We start from the raw sequence: 24,659 nt of genomic DNA on the forward strand, positions 1-24,659 counted from the left end.
TGTTTATTTTGTACTACATGTATAATGTTCTGTGCTGCGCACAACACTTTCTATTACAAAGAAAATAGTATATTTTCACTAGAATGTACTGTGCCGCGCACAACACTATCTAACCAAAATACATTTTATGGAAAGTGTTATGAACCGCTCAAAACATCATAACACCAAATAAACATGGAATTTATCAAAAAATTTAAACACAAGAAATTATGCAAATTCTATAATCAAAAATAATTCCAAGTTCAAATAATAGCCCTATAGCTGTTGATTCAAGACATTTTGTACCAGTTAAGTTTGAAGATAGACTCTGAAGTCATCCAAAATCCTGAAATCTAGTTTTGTATAACAGAGTTTTATACAAATTTAAGGTACTACATACCATAACAGTGCATAAGGATGCTTTTACATCAAAGTGACCTTACACAAAACATGTTAACTATCATTAACCGTAAGGAGATGTTGCCACTGAAAACATGACATTAAGGCTCATTGCCTCTTTGTTAAGGGGAGACAATAGTTATAATATTCACCACCAATAAGGTGTGAAGTTTGTCATGGGGATGTAGATTTTTTTTTCTCTTTTTGTCAGGCTTAATTTTCTTTTGAATACAGAGTCCCTTATATTTGAAGCTATATTCCAAATGCTATACAGGTATTTATTTGTAAGATTGCAAATGAACCAATGACATAGCTTTCTGTGAAATGCAATGTAAAGCATTAAAGCAATATCACTTTTCAAACTTGTCAAACAAAGATAGTCTAGTACATCCTAATTTAACTGATGTCATCAGTTTAAGTACATTGTAATGTCCTATATTACAACACTGTATACTTTGTGTAACCAGGATGACCTGTTTATACCAGTAACCTGGAACTCAAGTTTTTTCAAATAACATTGACCACTGTAAACATGACAAAAGAGTTCAAATACATAGAGAAAGGTGTTATGCAAATTTGAATAATTGGGAGCTAAAAGGTAATTTTATGCTTAAACAAGAGGCTGTCACAACGACAGCAAACCGGATTTATTAACATTTATTTGTGTCCTGGCAATATCACAAGAACCATTACTGATGAATGGTGAAAGTGAAAATCGTCAATATCAAATTTGACCTCCATTTTGTCATCAGTATCAACATATTAAAATTTGAAAAGCTTAGATTGAATGGTTCATGAGTAAATGCAACAACCTGAATGGAAACGCCATTTTACAATCTTTCAAGAACCATAACTCCTGAACGGTAAAAGTCAAAATCGTCATTATTAAACTTGACCTCTATTTTGTCATCAGTATCAACATATTAAAATTTCAAAAGCTTTGGTTGAATGGTTCATGAGAAAATGCACGGACACGACGGGAAAAACCATTTTTCAATCTTTCAAGAACCATAACTCCTGAACGGTAAAAGTCAAAATCGTCATTATTGAACTTGACCTCTATTTTGTCATCAGTAACAGCATATTAAAATTTCGGAAGCTTTGGTAGAACAGTTCATGCATAAATGCACGGACACGACTGGAAACTCCATTTTTCAATCTTTCAAGAACCATAACTCCTGAACGGTAAAAGTCAAATTCGTCATTATTGAACTTGACCTCCATTCTTTCATTAGTAACAACATATTAAAATTTGGGAAGCTTTGGTAGAACAGTTCATGCGTAAATGCACGGACAACTCCATTTTTCAATCTTTCAAGAACCATAACTCCTGAACGGTAAAAGTCAAAATCGCCATTATTGAACTTGACCTTCGTATAGTTGTCAGTAATAACATATTAAAATTTTAAAAGCTTTGGTTGAACGGTTCATGAGTTAATGCACGGACAACATTTGATTGCCGCCCGCCCGGCCACCCGCCCGCCCGCCCGCCCGTCGTACATCCCCAAATCAATAACCGACATTTTTGTCACAAAAATCCGGTTAAAAATCAAAACAAAACGCACAAGATATACAAACATGCATATGTTACAAAAATAAAATTATGACTTTAGCTGTTCCTACATCTACAACAGTTTTAGCAACATTTTCCCATAATGAAGTCTTGTTGAGAATATGTTTTATTACCCAGTTTAAAATACAGCATGCAAATTAGATGTTTGCTACTTAAATTTTCAAAGGCCCAATTTTAAAACAAGATACCCCAAGGATGAATATGGGCAAGTTTGGTTCCAATTTGTGCAGCTACAGATTTTTTTGCACAAGTTAAAGGATGACAGACACCTTTAATTTTGGTCAGACGAGCTAAAAGCAAAATGCACCTAACCTGTAGTGTAAGGGGTGAAGGTTTGGTACCATTAAAACCTACTGTAATTGTTTGCACCTGTCCTATTAGTCAGGAATTTGATGTTTAGTAGTTGTCGTTTGTTGGTGTAGTTCATAAGTGTTTCTCATTTTTAAAATAGATAAGACCATTGGTTTTCCCGTTTGAATTAGTAATTTTGCAGGGTCCGTTAAAGCTTGCTGTTTGGTGTGAGCCAAGGCTCTGGGTTGAAGACCGTACTTTGACATATAATTGTTTACTTTTATAAATTGTGACTTGGATGGAGAGTTGTTTCATTTCCACTCATACCTCATCTTCTTATATCTAGTAAGATATCAAATGTGGTTTATGATTTAAAACGATAAAGAACTTACGTCTTGGAGGTTTTGATGCACTGCTGCAGAATTCATAATCATCGGAATATTCTCCCTCATCATCACCCTCTTCATGCTGTGTAACTATCCTCACCTGACCACTGAAAACAGACCTGGTATAGCATTAATAAACTGCATGTAATTTATCCTTAGAAAAAGCTTTTATATTAATTAAAGTACCATCAAAATAAAGTAAACAAATATAAACTATCAATAGCAATTAGTGGGCTTAATTACTAGCTTACTGATTGCTTCATTCATGTAAATAATATAATCTTTAATTTATATATATTACATAAATGTTACTAAAATACTGTTACATGTCCTTGAAGCATGGTTAATCCTACATAGTTTTTACACTATTCTGTTTAAGACTTATTTTGACCTGTTTGTATTTCTATTACAAATATATCATGTTTTAACAACCAAACGAGTTGGTCTTGAACCTACATGTACATGTAGATGATATGTTACTTTACTGTAGAAACAGGTGTCAAAATTTAAGGTTTTATTATTGCAATGCTGCTAAAGATGTACATGTGCACCCTTAATTTGTGGAGAAATGACCAATACCATCAAAAATGTTACATGAATTTTAAGAGGTGAATACCATGTTGTACATGTCACAGGGGCATAAAATTCAAGGCAAACGAAGACTGTTCACATATCTACATGTATCATAAATACATCATATTCATTATATGTTAGTAATTTGATACACAGTGGGAACATTGCAAAACCATATACCCTTATATGTCCCATATTTCAAGGGCATATAAAAACTGATGAAAAAAAAAACACTTTTAGTGTTCTTTTTTTCTTTTGGGAAAAGTATTGCAATATGAAATTTTCTAATTTTTACATAAAACATACAAATTTCAAACTGAAATATCATGAAAAGGCAATCATTCTGCTGCTCTATCTATGATACATGTAGTTTATTCTGCTAGCTATCTTATTCTGGAAAATCAACATATCTTTTCTGAATAATAGATCAATTAGAAATACATACATAAGGGTTGGAAAGACCTTTTATTGAGGCTAACTTTTGTTGGAATTTCAGATTAAACTTTATCTTGACTAGTATATATATATAGGGAACTATATATTTTTAGAATGCTTTTATATTATTTTTAAGAATTTGGGATGACCCAACTCCTACACTCCCCCCCCCCCCTTTTCAAAACATGAATTATACATCTATTATGCCTCACAGTGTGAAGTTCATTGGAAATACAAAAAAAAAAAAACTCCAGCAAAAGTTAAATTTTCAAAATTTTAAATGGCACTTATCTTAACACTGTTTTCACAAAATCAAAGTTATACATTATATAAAATGGGGAAAAAAAGAAAATTCTATGAATGGTAAGATTTTTTATATCATGCAGATGGAAGGTGGACTTTAATTTGTCATTGACATATCACTTTACAGATGAAATTTAAGGGCATACATTGTACATGTGCAGAAATATTCATAAAACGATTTGTTTAATTTTTAATTTATTACTTGATTCCTAAAATAGTGCGTAACAAAATACAGGCAAACCAAAATAAAATTATATGTCTTAGATTAAATATGCCATAAAGTCACTGTTCCTTGACAATTGTAGTAAATATTTACTACCCGGTTCATTATTCTGTTTTTTGAACTTCTATAGGTCAATACTTCTGTGTTCTAAATAATGACACAATGTAAATGTAAGAAAATCTAGATATGTCTAGTAAATAATAAATAACCTTAACCTTCAAAGTAACTTAGAAGGTAGAAAAATTTAATTATCTACATGCATATACTTTACAATGTGCAAAATTAAATCGATAGTTTACTTTTGTTCAGTTCGCAGATTTAAAATTAAATATCTTCAAATTTCAATAGTGATCAAATATCAACTGATTAAAGAATTAGAGGAAGTCAAGTGAAACAACTTATATTTGAGTAGATGATCACTAGCTAGAATATGAATTGTCATTCTGTCCTCGGTAATAAGTTTTAAACATTTTGATAAAATCAAGTTTTTCATGAATGGTTGAAACCTATATACTGCATGGCCTGACCTAGAATTTGTTTATGATTTGCTAGTGTTTAACGCCATTGGTACATTCAGGGACCTTGGCACTATCATGAGTAGGCAGCCATTTTTTATTGATGAAGAAATTGAAAAACCTAGAGAGAACCATCAACGTTTGATAAGATCTCTGTCAATCCTCGTCAATTAAGATTGGGGTACAAAGCATCTCATCACAAGTGGGGATCTAAGCATGGTCGCCTTGAGTGCACGAGGTCATGGATTCGAACCACAGCCAGGTCAACCAAAGATTGAAATTTGCTTCTTCTCCGCTAAGCAAGCTGCATCAAGAATAACCATTTGTACAAAGTCAACATACCTACATCATGTTATGTTTTATTTATAAGGCCAAAATTAAATATTGTTTGTTTCCCCTCCCACCTCCGACCAGGTAAAATCGCTGCGACTCGAAAAATTTTATTGGCCATTCTTGTCCAAACATTTTTTTAGGCTATGTTGGTTTTTGGTGATATCTTTCCGATGCTGTAGTAAACGTGCATTGGTTTTTTTGTCATACCTTTCCGATGCTGTAGTCAACAAGCGTTTTAAATCAAGGCATTTTTGCATTGAAGCATCTATATGATACGAAAACAAGGAAAACAAACATCACACGATTTGTGTTGTGTGCAAGGGTGATATTTGAAAATAAAAAATCTGAAAAATCTTTCAACCCACTGAGTGCACCTTGATTGGCTTTGTCTTTTACCTCTGTTTCTGTTTAAGGGATAAAATCTTTGAGTAACTCAATTAAACACTTGCTTTCATTAAACATTGTTATCACATGAAGAATGTGCGCTTTTGTAGATTTCATACCATAAAATAAATAGGAAAAAAAAGGAGTCCCTGTATACAGTTTTTAACACCAGAAAATTGGGATGTACATTGTACACTGAAATCAGGGAATACCCCACTTTTCTTGATTTATCTTACCTGTTGAAATTCAATATAGAAAAAATCATATCAAGAAATAAAATAAAATAATTTGCCTTCCTACCTACCCATACCCTGATAACCTTAGTCGGGGAGGGGAAACAAAGATATTTTTAATATTGGCCTAAATGGTACAATTTTTTTGACCAAGTATAATTTGTTCAAAATGATAACTTCAAGTTGATTGTATTGCAAAAAGACTAAAATATGCATACATGTAAATGTTGAATTCAATAACATGAAAAAAGACTTTAAAAATGTAGTGTTAAAATATAAAATTTGATCATGTTAATATTTTAACATTTTCCTAGCAAAATTTTATGTTAAAATGTTGAAAGAAAAAAGAATTAAAGCTTTATCCATGTTAATTTATAATTATTCAAAATTTAAAATAAAAGGAAGTTCGTAGGCCATGATTATAAACTTAACTAATAATCTATAAAATTCTATCTCATTCTGCATATACAAAAATGTATATCATGTATATAGTTCAAATAAACTCCTATATTAATTGAAAAAAGAAACATAAATAAATACTGTTAATTCGGAAATTTTCATGTTTTTATTATTGCGACAAAGTGAGTATCGAAATAATTAGATCTTGCATTCAGCAGATACCTGATACATGTACCTACATGTACATGTACATTTACACAAGTAAGCAGATTTTCCTTAAATCACAATAAATAGTCCCACATTTTGGTTCATTCTTTAAAAATCACAAAAATAAAATGCACAAATAAATTTCTGAATTTACAGTAAATAAGATATCGACTAGACAACTGACATGACTGACACGTCAAAAAGGCCACAGAGACTGATACTGTGTCCTACATACAGAATGTACAAAATGTACAAGCCAATGTTCAAATACTTTCATAAATTTTGACACCAACAATTATTTGATATATTTTCAATTAATTATAATTTACAATGTATATATATGTTAAATTTTAAAATCCGAGCATTACAATATTTTGGTTGGCTACTTAAAATGTTGACACAGATCATTTATGGCTGTATATATGGTATTATGTACATGAAATATAATTTATTTTATGTCATTCTCCATTTGTTCTCCAATAAGAAGCTGGTTCTCAAAATTTGTGATTTTTTTTATAAGTTTTTACCATTTTTTTACTTTAAAAGTAAAGCAGATGACATATATATCAATATTTGTTTATCAATAACAAAAAATGCTGAAATTTCGCAAAACATTGCAATAGATATGCATACATGTACACAAAATGTATCTTCAATTTTTTTTTGTACATTTTAAATTTATGCACACTGATTGTGCAAAATGTCATTTTATTTTTGCTTTTGTCTTTTTATCTCATACATTTAAGTGCATGTTCAATGTCCACATTCTAGTTCACTTCACAGCTATTTAATTTCACGATTTTCTAATTTAGTTAATTTAGTAGATGTACAATGTAATTTTAGGATCTCCTGTAGTTGGTGATCGCAATACTGGTATACCAGTATTATAAAAATTTTGTACCAGTATTGTAACTTTTAATGTACATGTACATGCACCTTTCCAAGCTTTTCCTACTGTACAATGTATAAATATTCTACAGCGAATTAGAAGTTGAACCTGACATTGCAATAAGCTTTAATGACTTATTAGTCCTGTTGACTGCCAAAATATTTTGTGCCATACATGTAGCTACAAAATGTTACGTATAGAAAAGTTGTAGAATTTAGAACCAAAAGATATTATTTACATGAACATATTAATACATGTATTAGTTCAAGGAAGAACTGATATTACATGGTACATGTAACTGAAATCTGTGCAATGTGAATGACCTACCTTTTTGTAAATGTTTTTTTGTTGCCTCATCTTATTTCGTTCATATTATTCCTAATGATAAAAATTTACCTGTACCGCTCACAAAAACACTCACAAGAAAAACAGCTGTTTCTGCATTACTTAATTACGACAATGCATAATTAAATAGCTAATTATATTAGCATTGAATAACTAATCCATTATCATGATTTTTATTAATGTATACAATAAATATTTTACTAGGTAAAATATCTTGAAGATATGTCTAGTACATGTAGCTACCTGCGTATTAGGTATGCCAGTATTGCTTGTAAATCGTGCTGATCCTCTTCAACGCCAGTTCTAGTTGAAGAGTTTGCTCCCCTGCTTGGTGCAGGACAATCTGATCCACCAGCTCCTCTTGGTGGCGGACAATCTATTCCTCTTGGAGATGGATATTCTGCAGCTCTTGCCGATGGATAATCTGATCCACCTTGAGCTCCCAAAACTTCTGTTTCAGTCTCACTACTTGTGCTCATAGTTCTGCTTCTCCTAGAATTACTCGAACCCATCAACACATTTTGTCTCAAGATCACTATGAAAAGTCTTTGTTACCATATTAAACAGTTTTACTTGGATATAATTCACTATAAACTAACACAATATTTATAAAAAAAATTATGTAAGAAAAACACTATCTATTTTTCCTTGCTAATTTTTGACAATTGATTAATTGCTGCAGCCATTAAAAGCATAAGTTTTAGTAAAAATAATATTTTGGATTGATTCCAGCCTGGTGATTCTATGTCACAACAAATCCAAGACAATGACAATGTTCCAGTTGTTGACCAAAGAAATAAAATGTAACCGGAAGCACAACAAACATTTACTTCCGCCTCTCGGAACTAGTTACCTGAACATTCCGAAATGATATGCAGATGACAGAAGTGATCGCTGATGTGGATGCAGGATATTTATTAACACACTATGTGGACGACATGCATTAAGAAATGCAAAAACGATATTATTGTAGTCCTATTTATGTATTTCTATTTATTTTAAGGTACTATGAGGATCAAAATGTGTCGTTTCTGTCTTTTGCAACAATTTTTCGAAAACCCGATTAAAAAATCCTATCCAGTTTCCTATATTTAAAATTGACACTTTTAACACAGTTCAACAAAGTAAAATAAACTATATGAAAAAAAACCTAAACACCAATGGGTGTTTTGAATACAACCAGACCATGATTTATCTGATTGCAACACGAGCTAATATAAAAAATGAAGATGTGGTATGATTGTAAATAAGACAACTCTCCACAACAGCTGCTCCACAAAAGACCAAATGACACAGAAATTAACAACTATAGGCCACCATAATAAGCATGATAAGATCTTTAACAATTGAGCAAAACACATACCACATAGCTATAAAAGCCCCCAAAATAACAATGTAAAACAAATCAAACAAGAAAACTAACAGCCTAATTTATGTTAAAAAAAATGAATGAAAAACAAATATGTAAAACATAAACAAACGGCAACCACTGAATTACAGGCTCCTGACTTGGGACAGGCACATACACAGAGAATGTGGCGGGTTAAACATGTTAGCGGGATCCCAAACCTCCCTCTAACCTGGGACAGTGGTGTAACAGCAGTGTTACAGTACAACATAAGAACCCATGGTTTCTAGTGTCATAATAAATCACTCTTACCAAGATCATTCTATGTTCATACATGTACCATCATCATATTCATCAAACATCTCTGGTGGCATTCTAAAAAAATTAAAGAAGGATTATTAATCCTAACCAAACTGGAGTCTCCTTTCTGTTGATTTCCAAGGACTATGTCCTATGCGCTCTTAAATTTCTTCTTTTTTCGCTCTCTCAATAACAATATCATGGCCTGGTCATTAAGATTTTGTATTGGTGTTAATGATTGTATAAGCATTACTACATGTACATGGTCTTGTGTTTCCCTGGTTAAATTGTAAATGATATTTCAAACAAAACCTGGAGATCTTTTATATATTTTATGTGACAATGAGAATGACTAAAACTCGAAATGGTCATAGTATGAACATAGTCAGTTGGTATGAAGAAGATGATGTTAGATTAGGTTTGCATGAGCATGCTAGAATCATACTACAGTCTTGAACAGGGTCGTTAATCGTAGTGACTTTAATATGATTAAAAGATCTGCAAAAATTTCAATATTCTTTATACTTCAAAACAATAAGAATTTCCTTCTCATTTAGTGGAACCAGTATTGCTGCTTACAGCAAGTAAAAGTTTGATGATTAATGAATGGATAACAACTGTGATAATCCTGTATAGAGGCATGTCAAATGGACATTACCAAAAATTGCAGATGCAGATATGTAATAGTCATATTGGAGGAAAGGACAACATTATAGTGACTAAAACAAATAAACATAAAAATGTAATAAGTCATCTCTTAACAAATTACTATTTGTGACTAAAACAAATAAACATAAAAATGTAATAAGTCATCTCTTAACAAATTACTATTTCTGTCAACCAAATCATAAATCCATCTTTTTAAACTTTTGAATAGATGACTACAGCTTTAATTGGGCACACTTACAGTTTTGATCATGCTGTGACTTTTTCAATGAAAATTTGTGCTCAAGTTATTTTTCACTTATTCAAATCAGATATATGTAATAAAAAAAAATAGCTTCATGTCCTATTTATAGAGATGAGAAAGAAATTTTAGACATTTCCTCAAAATTTCAGATTTGTGGCCATTTCTATCCTTTGTTTCTCACAATGTAACCGGAGAGCACAAATTTCATTACAAAATTGCTTGTCTCCACCGGGACTCGAACCCGGTACCTCTGTGTTACAAGGCAGCGCGTATACCGACTGAGCTAAAGAAGTACTTCCTTAGCTCAACCGCTTACGGCTGACTAAGTATCTACTAAGTTTTTCTAAGGGAAGCAATCCCGTCACACTTCCCCCACCTCAAGAGTCATTATACTCTATAATGATGATATCTTCATCTTTTTTATATTTATATTTTAACCTGGCTAGGTCATTCTTCTAACCGTGGGTTATTATTGTTGGGCGCCAATGTAACCGGAGAGCACGAATTTCATTACAAAATTGCTTGTCTCCACCGGGACTCGAACCCGGTACCTCTGTGTTACAAGGCAGCGCGTATACCGACTGAGCTAAAGAAGTACTTCCTTAGCTCAACCGCTTACGGCTGACTAAGTATCTACTAAGTTTTTCTAAGGGAAGCAATCCCGTCACACTCACAATGATTTCAAGCTGAATGGCTGATAGTGAAGCCTATGTTTGCTGTAATACTGTAAACCAACTTATTTTCGAGGGTACATTATTTCGCAAATTGCCCTTAATTTATCAGTCCATTTCATGATTTTAAAATTTGATTGATGTAGTTAAAAAAGGAAAAAAACATGTTTTACATATTTGCAACGATTTATATTCGTGTTATATTTCTATTCGCCAAAATAGTGAAAATAAGTTGGTTTACAGTAGTGCAAGTGTAATTCAAAGTCCACTAGTCATGCTATTTTTCACAAGCTACACAATTTTTTCCTAACCACAAGAAGAAGCTGGCATTAAAGTGTTACCCTTGAATGACCCTCCCTTGTTCAGTCTGTTCTTCTGTCTGAATAGCAAGTTTAAGATTGGACATTCCTGTCCTCAGACACATACTTCTTCTTTGTTTTTATCTCCAAATTTATTGGCTTAGAGCCTCTGACAGTCGCCAGCAGCTTAATTAAAGGTTACAGGTCTTGGCATACACTTGTTACAACATTTCATACTAGAAACTACTCTAAAACAATATTTGTATTAGCTTGAGATATTACTTTTTTTTTATTTTTCAGTATATTTTTCCAAATACAGTGTCAGTCAGTGGATGAACATGACAATTTAATACAGAGTTATTTTACTAGCCATCTCTTAAAATACCACGGCCATCGACATACACGAGACTGTCAGCATATTTTATTTGGCAATGTGACAAAGTCCAAACATATGGCACATGGGTATGGCAGTTCTGATATCATTCACCCTATAGCTGAAACTCGCCATGCAATAAAAGCTGTAGGGCAGTTTATTAAACGTGATGCACAGATACATTTTACTGTTGTTAACAACCCAGTGAGGTCTATATCTGTATTAGAACCGGGATACAAAGGAGGATGTGATGACCAGATCAGGTCTACAACACCAAAATCAGCCGAACAAAAGAACTGTTTAATGGCAATCAATGCTGGATTCTTTAATACACATAATGGATCATGTCTAGGTAACAGTTTTATATTTGAATCAGTTTTTGTATTCTCTGAAAGCTTTTTCAGATTCTCTTAAATTTGTAAACTGTGAGAATTTCCTATCATATAACTTTAAGAATTCACAATAATGTATGATAAATTAATTATCATGATTATAGAAATCAAAGGTTTTGTAAAAGTTTTAAGTAATTTTTCGGTATCAAAATCCCTGATTTGATAATTTACTTTTATACATAGCTGAGGCCAATCTCTGGGTGCTGTATTTTCTCGCTGCTTTGAAGACCTGTTGGTGGCCTTGGACTGTTTACTGCTCTTTGACTTTGGTTGGGTTCTTTTTTCTTTTTCTAATTCCCTGTTTCCATTCTCAAATCTATTATCTTTTCATTGAAATCCATGACACAATAATAACATATCCATTTGGGAAATATACACACCATGAAAAGGAACATCACTTACCAAAAAAGTAAAAATATCAATAGGGAACAACAACAAAAATGGGTCCAATGACCCCGCCTGCCAACAAACATGGTTGCCATGGCTAAAAATAACACATAAGGGTAAAATGCAAGTTTTATCTATGATTTGAAAACCATTTCTGAATATAGAAAATCTGTCAGACATCTTCTTATAGGAGTTATTGCCCTTAAATGACTTATTTTACCATTTTATTTCATTTTTGCCTATTTTCTTGAAGACTATATTAGATACAGAGTAGCATTCAAATGCAAAAATGATCAGCAAGACAATTCTACAAGTTAGTCCACATGGTCGAAATTGTCAGCCAACTACTAATTAGAGTTATTGCCCTTTGATCATGATTTTTACCATTTTTTGTATTTTCTTGTTTTGTGTTTAGAGCAAAAAGTCATGAAAATAGATAAAAACTAAACAGACTAAATGATAATCAATACAAAATCAAAAACACAATTATTTTTGTCATGAATTATATTCTCATCTGCAATGTCCTTTGTTGAATATACACATAGACCAAGGTAACTGACACAGGCTCTATAGAGCCTCTAGTTAAATATGAAATGTTGACCTGATGTGGTTTTACCTTTTCCTCAAGTATGACAATACATGTTTTGGCCCAACTGTACCTTTTATTTTTAATCATTTTGTTTTCTTTGTAAAATAATCATATAACCATTGGTTTGTTTGTTTTCAATTTACTTACACCATAATTGAGGAACCTGTATAAAAGATATTGACACTTTATTTGTAAATTTTCAGGAAATGTAATTAGTGATGGGAAAGTTGTATTGGATTCAGATGGAGTACAAAATGCACATTTTGGTATAACAAAGGATGGACATTTATTTTTTGGGTAATGCACAGTATATGAAATTTTATCAGAAATAATGGGTTTTAACATTTTTTAAGTAACAGGTTATGTTTATTCAAAAAGTTATAGATAATCAAGACAAATGTCAATGAGACTGCAACCTATCAAAAGGTTAAAAAATAGATGCATAGAAATGGTCCTGAATTGGTCAATTCAGACATAGGGAATATAAGTTATGGAGATGTAGAAGTAAAAAATGACTGAAATGTGAAAGTTGGAGAAACTATGGAATTAAAATCTTAATTAGCAACTGCTTGAAAATACAAATTTCTGAAATAAGTTTGAGTGGAATTTTATGAACTTATATATAGAAATAAGGAGATGTGGTATGATATAAATGGTGTCTTCCTCGAATGCCAACATTTTATATTTTACCTATTCCTTGAATGCCAACCAAAATATTCAATAGTTGTATTTATAATAACAATAGGTGTTTTTATAAGTATTAAACTATTAAAAATAATTAGTGAATTTGATAAAGTTGCAACATTTTATCACTTTTTTAATAGAAAAACAGTAGATTTGAGGGTTAGAATTATAATGAATTTGAAAGAAATAAGGATTTTAAAACATTTTATTACTTTTTATTAAAAAAAATACTTTCGGAATTAAGATGTTTATTTATATAAGACATGAACGTCCATAGAGTCTAATGTAGAATTTCAAAGAAATAATAAAAGAAAATTAAAACATTTTATTACTTTAAAAAGAAAATTGGAATGGAAATGTTTATTAACATAAGACATATGTGTTATGTTAAAGATATTTTAGTTAAATATTTCAAACTTAAAAAGGGATAAGAGATGTATTTAATTCCATATCATCTTTAATCAATTTATAAGTTAATATGAACTTACAATAAAAAAAAGTTGTAATATTATCCAAGTTTCCATCAAGTGATATGGGAGGATATTACATGTACAGCACACACAACTATAGAAATATTGCAAAGAAACAACTGTTCAAGGAGTCTAAAAAGAATTTGTGCAAATTTGAGTTCCTGACAATATGCACATGTTGGCTTTTGTGATGCAACACTTTTTTAAGTTTCATTTTAAGAGAATCCATATTTGTTCAAGCAGTAAAAGCAAAAAATAATTTTAAATTTACCTATATGTTTAATTAGTATCATTGTTTTGATAAGCATGCACTTTTGTTGTGATAACTACTTACACCTATTCCTCCAACGCCAACATAATTTTACAGGTAAATTGCCGGTAGATCGAAGGATGTTGGCATTCAAGGAATAAACCATATAAACCAATGAGACAACTATCCACCAAAAATCAGATGAAGTGGGTAATGATAGGCAACTGTACGGCCTTCAACAATGAGAAAAACCGATACCGTATAGTCTGCTATAGAAAACCCCGAAATGAAAAATTACCATTCTTTGATCAGGAAGGATGGAAAAGCCAAACTCATTGGAATGAAGTGGATATGAAGGAAACAGGGGATGAATACTATGAAGAGGGGTTTTGATAAAGAGATCTTTTGCTGTGATGATATAGATAAATAGTTTTGAACCAGTTTGATTTAAAACCTTAAATGTATATTTCCATCAATTAACAAATTAGCAATATGATGATGCTCAGTAAGGAAACCTTTCTGGAGATACTGAATGTTTAAAAATCTTTAACCTAGACTTGTTTTTTATCATTCCTGCAAGAGGTATTTCAGTTAATGTTTATATGAGGGTAATGTTACTAATGTACTGTTTGAAGATGGACCTTAAGGTGTAATATTTAAAATTATAGATGAAATATCATTAAAAGTGCCATTCATATATATATGGGAAAAGGGGGAATGAATTTGTCAGTTTACTTACTTAAAAACCAGGAGAAAAAAGAATATAATTTTGTTTCTTAAGAATGTCAATATGTTATCCTTTGCATTTTGTTATGTGTAATCACTTATGGAATTGTGCTTTGAGGGTGGAAGGTCAATCCAGTAAACAAAAAAGGCAAAGAAAGGCATTATAAAAACCTAATAGTCATATTTTTGTTTTTGCAGTTATTTATCTGAAATAGATTTGGTTGCTGAACAATTTCAGCAGTTAGTAGGAGGTGTGATCTGGCTTGTGAGGGATGGAAAAAAGTATATAACTGAAAGTATAAAGATTGAATGTCAGGATACTCAAGAAACAGGTATGATTTTATGATTACTCTCACACTACATCTACATCATATTTAAAAATAATATAATTAAAGATATTTTTATGCCCCATTACTGTAAACAATGGGGGCATTAAGTGTTACCTTTGACAGTCTTCCTTACGTCTGTCTGTCTGTCTGTCCCATTATCATTTGTGCATTCTTACTTATAATTAATCTCATGCAAATTTTATGAGACTCGTACACAATGCTAAGAATCAAACATTGCAGACAGAGTTAAAAATTTTGCAGTTAGTCATCTATGTTTCAAGAGTAATGCCACTTTATAACTTGAAAAATACAAATTGTTTTGTTTCCACACACTCTCCCACAAATGTTATAAATAATGATATAAATAATTCTGATCCTAGTTTTTGTTTCTCAACAGGTACTCTAGAAAGGTTTGCCAACGCTATGTCAGCCAGGTCTGTTGTTGGTAGTGATAAAGATGGACGGGTATTAATAATTCTGATCCTAGTTTTTGTTTCTCGACAGGTACTCTAGAAAGGTTTGCCAACGTTATGTCAGCCAGGTCTGTTGTTCGTAGTGATAAAGATGGATGGGTATTAATAATTCTGATCCTAGTTTTTGTTTCTCAACAGGTACTCTAGAAAGGTTTGCCAACGTTATGTCAGCCAGGTCTGTTGTTGGTAGTGATAAAGATGGACGTGTATTAATAATTCTGATCCTAGTTATTGTTTCTCTACAGGTACTCTAGAAAGGTTTGCCAACGTTATGTCAGCCAGGTCTGTTGTTCGTAGTGATAAAGATGGACGGGTATTAATAATTCTGATCCTAGTTTTTGTTTCTCAACAGGTACTCTAGAAAGGTTTGCCAACGTTATGTCAGCCAGGTCTGTTGTTGGTAGTGACAAAGATGGACGGGTATTAATAATGCAGGTGGATGGTAAAACTGATCATAACGGGTAATTGACTTACATTTGATGGCTTTATTTGATGTCTGTCCAATGTTTTCTGGAAAATTTATTTTCCAACAATATGGAAGAGAAGAAATAGAACTGTTCTCTTAATTTTTGTCCAATTGAGAATATTTGTTTACTGTTATAGTTCAAAACTTTCTGCAAAAAATGCCATTTAAACATAAGGTTTGTTAGTATTATTAGAAAGATCATATCATAGGGAACATGTATACTAAGTTTCAAGGTGATTGGACTTCAACTTCATCAAAAACTACCTGGACCAATAACTTTAACCAAAAACTTTAACCTGAAACTTGCACTATCATTTTATGTGTTTAATTGACCGTGAAATTGTGGTCAAAACTATAATTTGGCTTTTAATTTAGATAGCTCATATCATAGGGAACATATGTACTAAGTTTCAAGTTGATTGGACTTCAACTTTATCAAAAACTACCTTGACCAAAAACTTAAACCTGAAGCGGGACAGACGGACGGACAGACAGCCGAACAGACGGACAAACGAACGGACGCACAGACCAGAAAACATAATGCCCCTCTACTATCGTAGGTGGGGCATAAAACTGCTTCCTCAAACTTTTATGAAACTTTGTAGAATTGTTTATATCTATTGACATATGCTCCATTTCGATTTTTATAAATTTCAGAATTTACGTTTCCATGTTGTTAATTTTATCCTTAAAAAAATGGGGTTTTCCAGTTTTCAGACAATAAATCAAAATTGCTTCCATTAACTTAAATGAAACTTTGGTGAATTGTTTATATCTATTGACGTATGCCCTCTTTTTGATTTTTATAAATTTCAAATTTTACGTTTCCGTGTTATGAATTTTTATGCTTAAAAAAGGGGTGATTTTCCAGTTTTCGGACAATCACTCATAAACACTTTCACAAAATTTTATGAAACTTTGGTGAAATGTTTTATCTTTTGACTTAAGCTTCGTTTTAATTTTTATAAATTTCAGATTCTACGTTTTTCAGTTATGAATTTTTATACTTAAAAAAGCCTAATTTAAAATGTACCAAAAAAATCATTTAAAGCATAAAGACAAGCTAAAATGGCAACAGGCATTCTATGCTCTTATAGCGCAGCTCTTTATTCAACATGTGAAATAAATAATATCTGCAATCCTTTGAAGTTTAATGTGCCATGAATATTCTTTAATTTCTGTTATATAAGGACACCAGGCTCTTCTTTTCTATCTACCTCAAAGGTACTTAGCAAATCTTAAAAACCTGACATTGATTCAAATGTTTTATTATGCTTCCAATATAGTGTCAAATTTACAACATATCAACTAAATAAAGGGAAAAGAAGCAATTGTTTTTTCAAACTTGCGTTTGAAGATAATATGGACACTTGGTAATTTACACTATTCAAATTAAAGGATACATTTTGCATCTGTAGTTGAATCTGAATTATTTCATGTAGGCAAATTTATCCCAAGCTGGGCAAGCCAAGGCCAACAAAAGGTATATGAGCTTAAAGAGCAAATGCATTGGAAGAAAACGTTGGATAACTTGGTAGATAATACCTGCAATGTCACATTTTCATATGTGCCAACATATTTTTGTTTTAATTGAATCAGTGTAGACAGTGATTAGGGTCTGTTTGTTTACTTCTTTATGCAATTTTTTTTGTTAGTACAATGTATTAATTATAATTTCTCAAGTGTTTTCAATGAAAACATCCTTGTAAGTTTCTGCCAATAAAAAAAATGAACCAATATGTTATTTTTTCAGGATGAGTTTGTATGAAATGGCTGATGTATTGCTGGAGTATGGATTTGTTAATGCAATAAATCTGGATGGTGGTGGTTCTGCTACTTATGTAGTAAATGATACTTTAGTTAACTACCCGACTGATAGATGGTAAATAAAGGTTTCATTTGGGTTTTGAAGTTGTAACTTCCTTTTTTGTATGGAAAGTTTAAAGGCCTACATACCAGCCTCTAACAAAGGCTTTTGGTGCTACAAAATATTATAATGGGAAATATCCTTTCATCTAGGCTATGACAAATCCTATGGTACATTTCCTAGAGTTAGTAAATAGTAGAATGACCTTTTGAAAAGAAACCCTGACTGGTATAAAATTGAGAATGGAAATCGGGAATGTGTCAAAGAGACAACAACCCGACCATAGAGCAGATAACAGCCGAAGGCCATCAATGAGTCTTCAATGCACCCTGGGGCGTCCTTTAGTAGGCCCTTAACAAATGCATATAATAATGAGTACTTTTATATGTAATTTTCAATGTGTTTAAGAAATACCTTATCCATTACCTTTCCTACAGTACAGATATAAGTCAACCGGGACATTAAGTCTTACTCTTTACCCACTGTCCTTCTTTCCATCTGTTTTTTTCCATTTGTCTGTCTGTCCTATTTTCTTTTCCAAGACAGTCTAATGCTGATTTTCTACATGATTAGACAAAGTGAAATTAGTTATAGATGTTACATTGTTAGATCTAAGAAAGTAATGTCAGCAGATTTAATTAAAAAAAAGACGTCGTCTTTATCATTGTTTACCGTTTTTTTTGCATTGCAGTTAAATTATATTATTGGAATATAATAAATAAATTTTTGTTCCCTTTATAACTTTTTCTTGCAAACAGATAAGGCAGATAACAGATCTTTGATATTCTTTCAAAGAAAATATAACTAAATAATTTATTTTCCGTAACAAGTTGATAATGGGTTAAGACAATTTGATTCTGAAGGTTAGATAATTTACCGGAAATTTTTTTTCCAAAATGATTATTTTTCAATAGTTATTGTTCTTTATTATCAGTTTATAGTAACATAAATTTCAAATTCTTTACTTGAATATTAATTTAGAGATTTTGTTTTTTTTTTTGTTTTTTTAACACATGTTAAATAGAAATGATTATTATGTTAATTTAAGCTTAGATGACGAGAAATTCAACTGTGCCAGAAAGGTATCTACCATTTTATGTGTTCATGAAGGAGAGTGCTCTCCCTTAGATTGTTCTGGTCATGGGACCTGTAAAGATGGAAAGTGTCTGTGTAATACCAACTGGGCAGGATCAGCTTGTGATCATCTCAAGTGTCAGAATGATTGTTCACAACATGGCACATGTACAGAGGGTAAAGTATTAGTTATTATTACATTGGTTGCAATGAATTACATTGATTTCCCAGTTAGATAAAAACCGATAATTTCACATGTGAAATAAACGTGGTTATTTCACTCTTTGACGTCATACAACAATAGGCATTGTCAAGACGTCGATAACGTCGGCTCAAAACAAATAGTCAATGCGTAGGAAAAAGATATAGTTCCTTACATTTTCTACATTAATTTCATAAAAAAAAGCCATTTGCCAATGTAATAAAAAGAATAACTAATCGCCGTATTTGAATATCAAAAATAAGACAACTTGTGACCGAACGCCGCTATGGATTAAACTCGTGCTGCGCACTCGTTTAATCCATGCGTCGTTCGGTCACGCGTTCTCTTATTTTTGATATTCAAATACGGCGATTAGTTATACTATAATTATTTTACTTAGGCTGTGTGGTCACCAGTCACCATTGATTGGCTAAGGATAACCAGTTTATATAATCAATAGTAATAGTACTACATGATATTCTATTCATAAAGATTGTTGACAAATTGTTTCATATTTCATAGAAAATCTTTTTTTAATCAGTAGCTACAGGTAGTAATTTTGTCTCCCCTTCAACAAAAGGAGACATCAATAGATTATTGTTGGTTATCTCATTGAGATTGATTTTTTTGCTTGAGTGGGTACGGTGAAAGGTAGAATAGCAGTCGAGTTGAGATGACCAATGATAATTTGTTTATCAATATTTTACCTATGACGATGTTGGTACAGATTTTACTTCTAAAAATGCATAATTATATGCGAAGTTCATATCCTTCAACATTTAGAAATTCTCTACTATCGATAGTATCTGTTAAGTGAGTACTTTTAAGTTACTTTGTAACCATTATTAGATATATTTTCGATTAGTTATTCATTGACAATGCCATGTGCTCCTTAGTTTCTAGCGATAATTTTTCATATCCCTCTACTCCGCTGAGAAAGGAAATTATCTGTCAGCAAGATCAAAGGAAAGTTTATAAGCATGTGGATCAAAGCAATAAAAAAAGGTCTGGAGACTTGAATAGAGAATACTGGGTCAAAAAGTTAAGGATAATGAAAAAAGGACCAAGAATAATAATTAATAAAAGGATGCTAAAGTCTAATTGTAAAAGGAATAAAGATAAATGGAGCAAAAAAAAAGAGAATAGAGAATAAAAGGTTGCTAAAGTCATAATGTATGAAAAATAAAGATAAATGGAGCAAAAAAAAGAGAAAAGAGAATAAAAGGTTGCTAAAGTCATAATGTATGAAGAATAAAGACGGATGGACAATGGACATATGACTGACTGAAAATACATAACATAAGACATCTATATAAAAAGTATGAAGGATCCAGGTCTTCTTCATTCTGAAATATTTAAGCTTTTAAGAGGTTAGCTAACGCCGCCACCACCTCCGGAACACTATTCTATGTCGAACTTTCTGCGACAGAAGTTGCAGGCTGAACAAAAACCAATGAGTCCAAACATCTGACAAAAAATATTCCAAAACATTACCTAAGTGTCATCAAGTGTGAACCATTGAAATGATCAATGAAAAATGTGTGCATGATTATGTTTCACATGTCTAATGACTTTTAATACTATAACATCCATTTGAATTGTAGATGGGTGTACTTGTGAGGCTGGATGGAAGGGAGATAACTGCAATACTTCCTGTTCACAAGGGTATTATGGGAAGAATTGTGTTCAGCAGTGTTCCTGTTCACATGGTTCTAATGGTACCTGTGATGCTGTTAATGGACATTGTGATTGTCAACCAGGATTCACTGGTCAATTATGTGAAAATGGTAAGAACATAAAAACTATTTGCATTTGATATAATGCAAGCATTAATATATATTTTATTCCATAATTGTTTGATTGATGAGTGCTTATTGTCAAACATGGGAAAATCAGAAGATGTGTCATGATTGCTAATTAGACAAATCTCCACCAGGACTGAATGATGTAGAAGGTATGCAACAGTAGGTCACTGGACAACTTTCAACAATGAGCCAAATTGATACAGCAAATATAAAACAATTCAACTGCCACAGGATAAATGTATTCAATATATTTTGCTCCAATTATTTATCATTTTATGTTATATGTGTTTTCAGTGTTATATGTTTCACATTCATATCATATTCATATTTCATATTCATGTTTCACTTGACTTTTGACGACAAATAGTTTTGCGCTGCATATATTAAAAACAGACAATTTACTTTGTACGCTATGTTTGGCTATACGTACTGAATATTTAAATCACATCACAAGTATTTGAATTAGTACTAAAGAAAGTGAATGCGATACTATATTTATATTCAAATGGCATGAGCTATGCATGGACTCAAAGCGTGGCAATACTAACCATATATATATACTGATAAGCACTTTGTGAGTTATCACTGGTCAATATATATCAGGAAGGGCAGATGATGAGGTCGTCGCTACAGGTACTTGTAAATTTATTTATTCTTTTGGTCATGTTTAGATTTTTTAATTAAAGCAAAGATATTTTAGTAATTCAAATTTATTATGGCTTGGAGGCTGCATTTTGGTATATCAGTAAATGTCAGATTTAAGCTCTGTTGCATGTGAATTATTCAGTTATGCATATTGTTCATATTTATTGGAACGCATTGTACACTTGGTTTACATATTTATATTACAGATACTTATAGTAAAGTATAATTAATTGGATGACCCATTCTATGCAGAAAATGGCCAACAATTATACCACTTTTTTAGTCTTTGTAGTTGGGTGACTTTTATATCTTCACCCAGTTTGGCTTTATATTTGGTGTCCCATTGTTCCTGCGACATGTTTGTTTAGTGTTAATTACACCATAAAATGAGTATTACAAACATAGCCAAAGTTAGACACACATGAATATTTCCAGATACTGTGGATTCATTTATTTTTGTTGGTACCAAATACACGGATTACGGAAAACTTGTATGTTTGTGGATATCTCATTTCGGGGTTTTGCCGAGGTCTGCATACATGCCTATAGAAAATTTGTCATTCATTGAACATTTAATTGCAGGATTTACCTGTACCCATGAATTCCACAAAAACTATTGCAGGATTTACCTGTACTCATGAATTCCACAAAAACTATTGCAGGATTTACCTGTATCCATGAATTCCACAAAAACTATTGCAGGATTTACCTGTACCCATGAATTCCACAAAAATTGGTATCTAACGAATAATACTGAATCCACAGTACATTATGCAATTAATGCTTTGAAATTGTAATTTTAAAATCATTCTTATATCTTGTATTTACAGAATGTCCAGTAGGTTTCTATGGTAACCATTGTTCCAGTGTATGCTTATGTACAGATGGATGTCCATGCCACCCACTAACAGGAAGTTGTAATTTTACAGATCTTGATCAGCATTATATGCAAGGTAATACTAGGGAAAAAAGATATAAAATTTATTTTAAGGTGTTATATAACACTACAGGGAGATAACTGTGTAAAAATCAGCTGAACGTTTTAATCAAGTTCTCTTCTTATGGAAATATAAAGCTCTCAATGATCAAAATAAGTGTTCATCAAACTGCTATATATCCAATTAAATTTGTGGATCAATTTTTTTTAAATTTTTATATTTTTGGTCAAATGGTCAAAGTAAATATGAAAATTAAGCGAGCCATATTAATTTTAGTCAAGATGTTTGCTACCACCTTACACAATTTTGAAACATATAAGCAGCAAATATTTCATGTGTTATCCAAGTTTCTTCTAATTAGTCAGTTTCTGGTTTGTTAATACATGTAGTTCAATTTTCAAATGTGTTTTTACTTTTGTGAATTTAAGATATGAAAAGGAGAGTTCAAAACTTTGAAAAAAAAGGATAAGTAGGTTACAATGCTGATTTTCAAGAGAAATGAATCTTTAAACTGCGAATTATGGTTATTTTTTAAAAGAACTAGCAACTTTAACTGATTTCACAAGAACTCATAATATCATGCATATGCTTTCTGTTTATTGCTCTCTTATTAAGTGTATGAACATTTCCACAGCAAAAGTATTTACAATACAAGTTCATCCTGGAAATGAACTTTTATATTTTCAGCTGGAAAATGCTATGCAAAACAACAGATTCAAAGGCAGCATTTAGTTTCTGATAAATCAGAAGAGTTTAGGTATATGTATTTAGTTTTTCGTCACAGTAAAATGGTTTTAAGAATAGAAATGGGTACAAGATGTCATGTTTATCTTAATTAAATGTATTAATACAGGGGAACCTGCTAATTTGCAATTTGCTTACATACTTAATTATCGACTTCCCGTCTGTAGGAAGTGAAATAAGGCTTGTTTTGTGCACAAGAAAATGAAGTTTTTGAAATTTATCTCAAATCTGCACCTAATGTATGGAATTATGCATTAGATCAAAAGTTATAATTGATCTACTGAAGAATTTTCTGTTGTGTAGTAAAAGCTACGTTATATTATTAGGGTTTTTCATGAAAACACTGTATTTATCTAAATTTCCACCATCATTTCCAAAAATGTGAACACATCAATCATAGCCAAGAAACAACACTTTTTTTAGAGAGGCTCAATTTGAGATAGTTAAAATAGTCTCATCAATATAAAGTTATACCTAGTTCGGTGTCATACTTTTTGAATCCAAAATATACTTAAAGATTGTCCTAAGAAACAAGGAAAATTAATTTTTTCCAACAAGTCATGTGATGATGGTAAGAGTGTGGTAGGTTGAAAATTTGAAATGTCCAATATTTTTGTTTATTCCTGTTAATATCCTTTTTTTTTTCTTTTTTAGGACAATAACAATTAGTCTGATTTGTATCAGCACATTTGCAGCAGTTAGTGTTATTGTCAATATAGTTTTAGTGTGTAAATTATTCACAACAAAGAAAAAAGTGAAACATGGGAAGAAGAAGAGAGAAAGAACTAAGTATAGTTTTGTACATAAGTCTGAAAATGAGATGTCTTCATTTAGTGATTATCCTATGGTGACTACAACATTTTCCAAGGAAGCTAAACAGACTGGGGTTGGAGTTGGAGTTAATCTCAATTCAGATTAACAGAAAAACTATGAAGCAGCTATTAAACAACAATGTTTAACGTCAAAATAAGTACATTGTGATTCCAAAATGTTAATTCCAATTTTATATAATGAAATTATTCTATGATGAAAAAAAAATATTATTTACAAATGACATATTTATCTGAACTAGATAGAAAGTGAAATCAAGAATTGAATCAGTAATTTTGTACATGTTAATCATTCATTTAAGCTGTTAATTCTACCAATTACTAGATCAGATATGTATGTAGTTATACAAAATATTTTAGCTCAAGGTTTGTTCAACATTTTTATCAGTGTCCTTAAAATGCCAAAGATTATTCAGATTA

General features: G+C 31.5%; 2 protein-coding genes across 4 annotated transcripts in view; one reads left to right on the forward strand and one right to left on the reverse strand.

Moving 5' to 3' along the window:
• Positions 1–8,272, reverse strand: part of LOC143078867 (DDB1- and CUL4-associated factor 11-like) — a 38,069-nt gene extending 29,797 nt beyond the window's left edge. Inside the window, exons 1-2 of one of the 2 annotated variants that reach the window (XM_076253887.1) lie at positions 7,711–8,272; positions 2,635–2,735 (exon numbers count right to left, since the gene is read on the reverse strand). In XM_076253887.1, the coding sequence (XP_076110002.1) occupies positions 2,635–2,735; positions 7,711–7,979 (370 nt within the window). In that variant the 5' untranslated portion in view covers positions 7,980–8,272. Of the gene's footprint in view, positions 1–2,634; positions 2,748–7,710 lie in introns of both variants that reach the window. The other variant, XM_076253886.1, reaches the window with a different exon arrangement.
• A 42-nt stretch (positions 8,273–8,314) lies between these two features.
• LOC143078869 (N-acetylglucosamine-1-phosphodiester alpha-N-acetylglucosaminidase-like) lies at positions 8,315–24,560 on the forward strand. Of its 2 annotated transcripts, XM_076253889.1 has the most exons (12): positions 8,317–8,470; positions 9,673–9,857; positions 11,296–11,720; positions 12,940–13,033; positions 15,065–15,198; positions 16,021–16,129; positions 17,888–18,016; positions 19,050–19,252; positions 20,882–21,064; positions 22,558–22,680; positions 23,353–23,422; positions 24,064–24,559. In XM_076253889.1, exons 3-12 carry the CDS (start codon positions 11,447–11,449, stop codon positions 24,326–24,328), a joined length of 1,584 nt encoding a protein of 527 aa, XP_076110004.1. In that variant the 5' UTR covers positions 8,317–8,470; positions 9,673–9,857; positions 11,296–11,446; the 3' UTR covers positions 24,329–24,559. The 2 variants fall into 2 exon arrangements, with proteins under 2 accessions (XP_076110003.1, XP_076110004.1); XM_076253888.1 differs by lacking the exon at positions 9,673–9,857 and having other exon boundaries at positions 8,315–8,470; positions 24,064–24,560.
• Positions 24,561–24,659: the final 99 nt, after the last annotated feature.

Source organism: Mytilus galloprovincialis, chromosome 6 (genome assembly GCF_965363235.1).
Source record: "Mytilus galloprovincialis chromosome 6, xbMytGall1.hap1.1, whole genome shotgun sequence".
Taxonomy (NCBI): Eukaryota; Metazoa; Mollusca; class Bivalvia; order Mytilida; family Mytilidae; genus Mytilus; species Mytilus galloprovincialis.

Excerpts from the sequence above, each read along its gene's own strand:
- LOC143078869 (XM_076253888.1), top strand. The coding sequence starts at position 8,418 with ATGCAAAAACGATATTATTGTAGTCCTATTTATGTATTTCTATTTATT. Across the intron at positions 15,199-16,020 it reads TCAGGATACTCAAGAAACAG|GTACTCTAGAAAGGTTTGCC; the intron begins GTATGATTTTAT and ends GTTTCTCAACAG. Across the intron at positions 19,253-20,881 it reads ACATGGCACATGTACAGAGG|ATGGGTGTACTTGTGAGGCT; the intron begins GTAAAGTATTAG and ends TTTGAATTGTAG.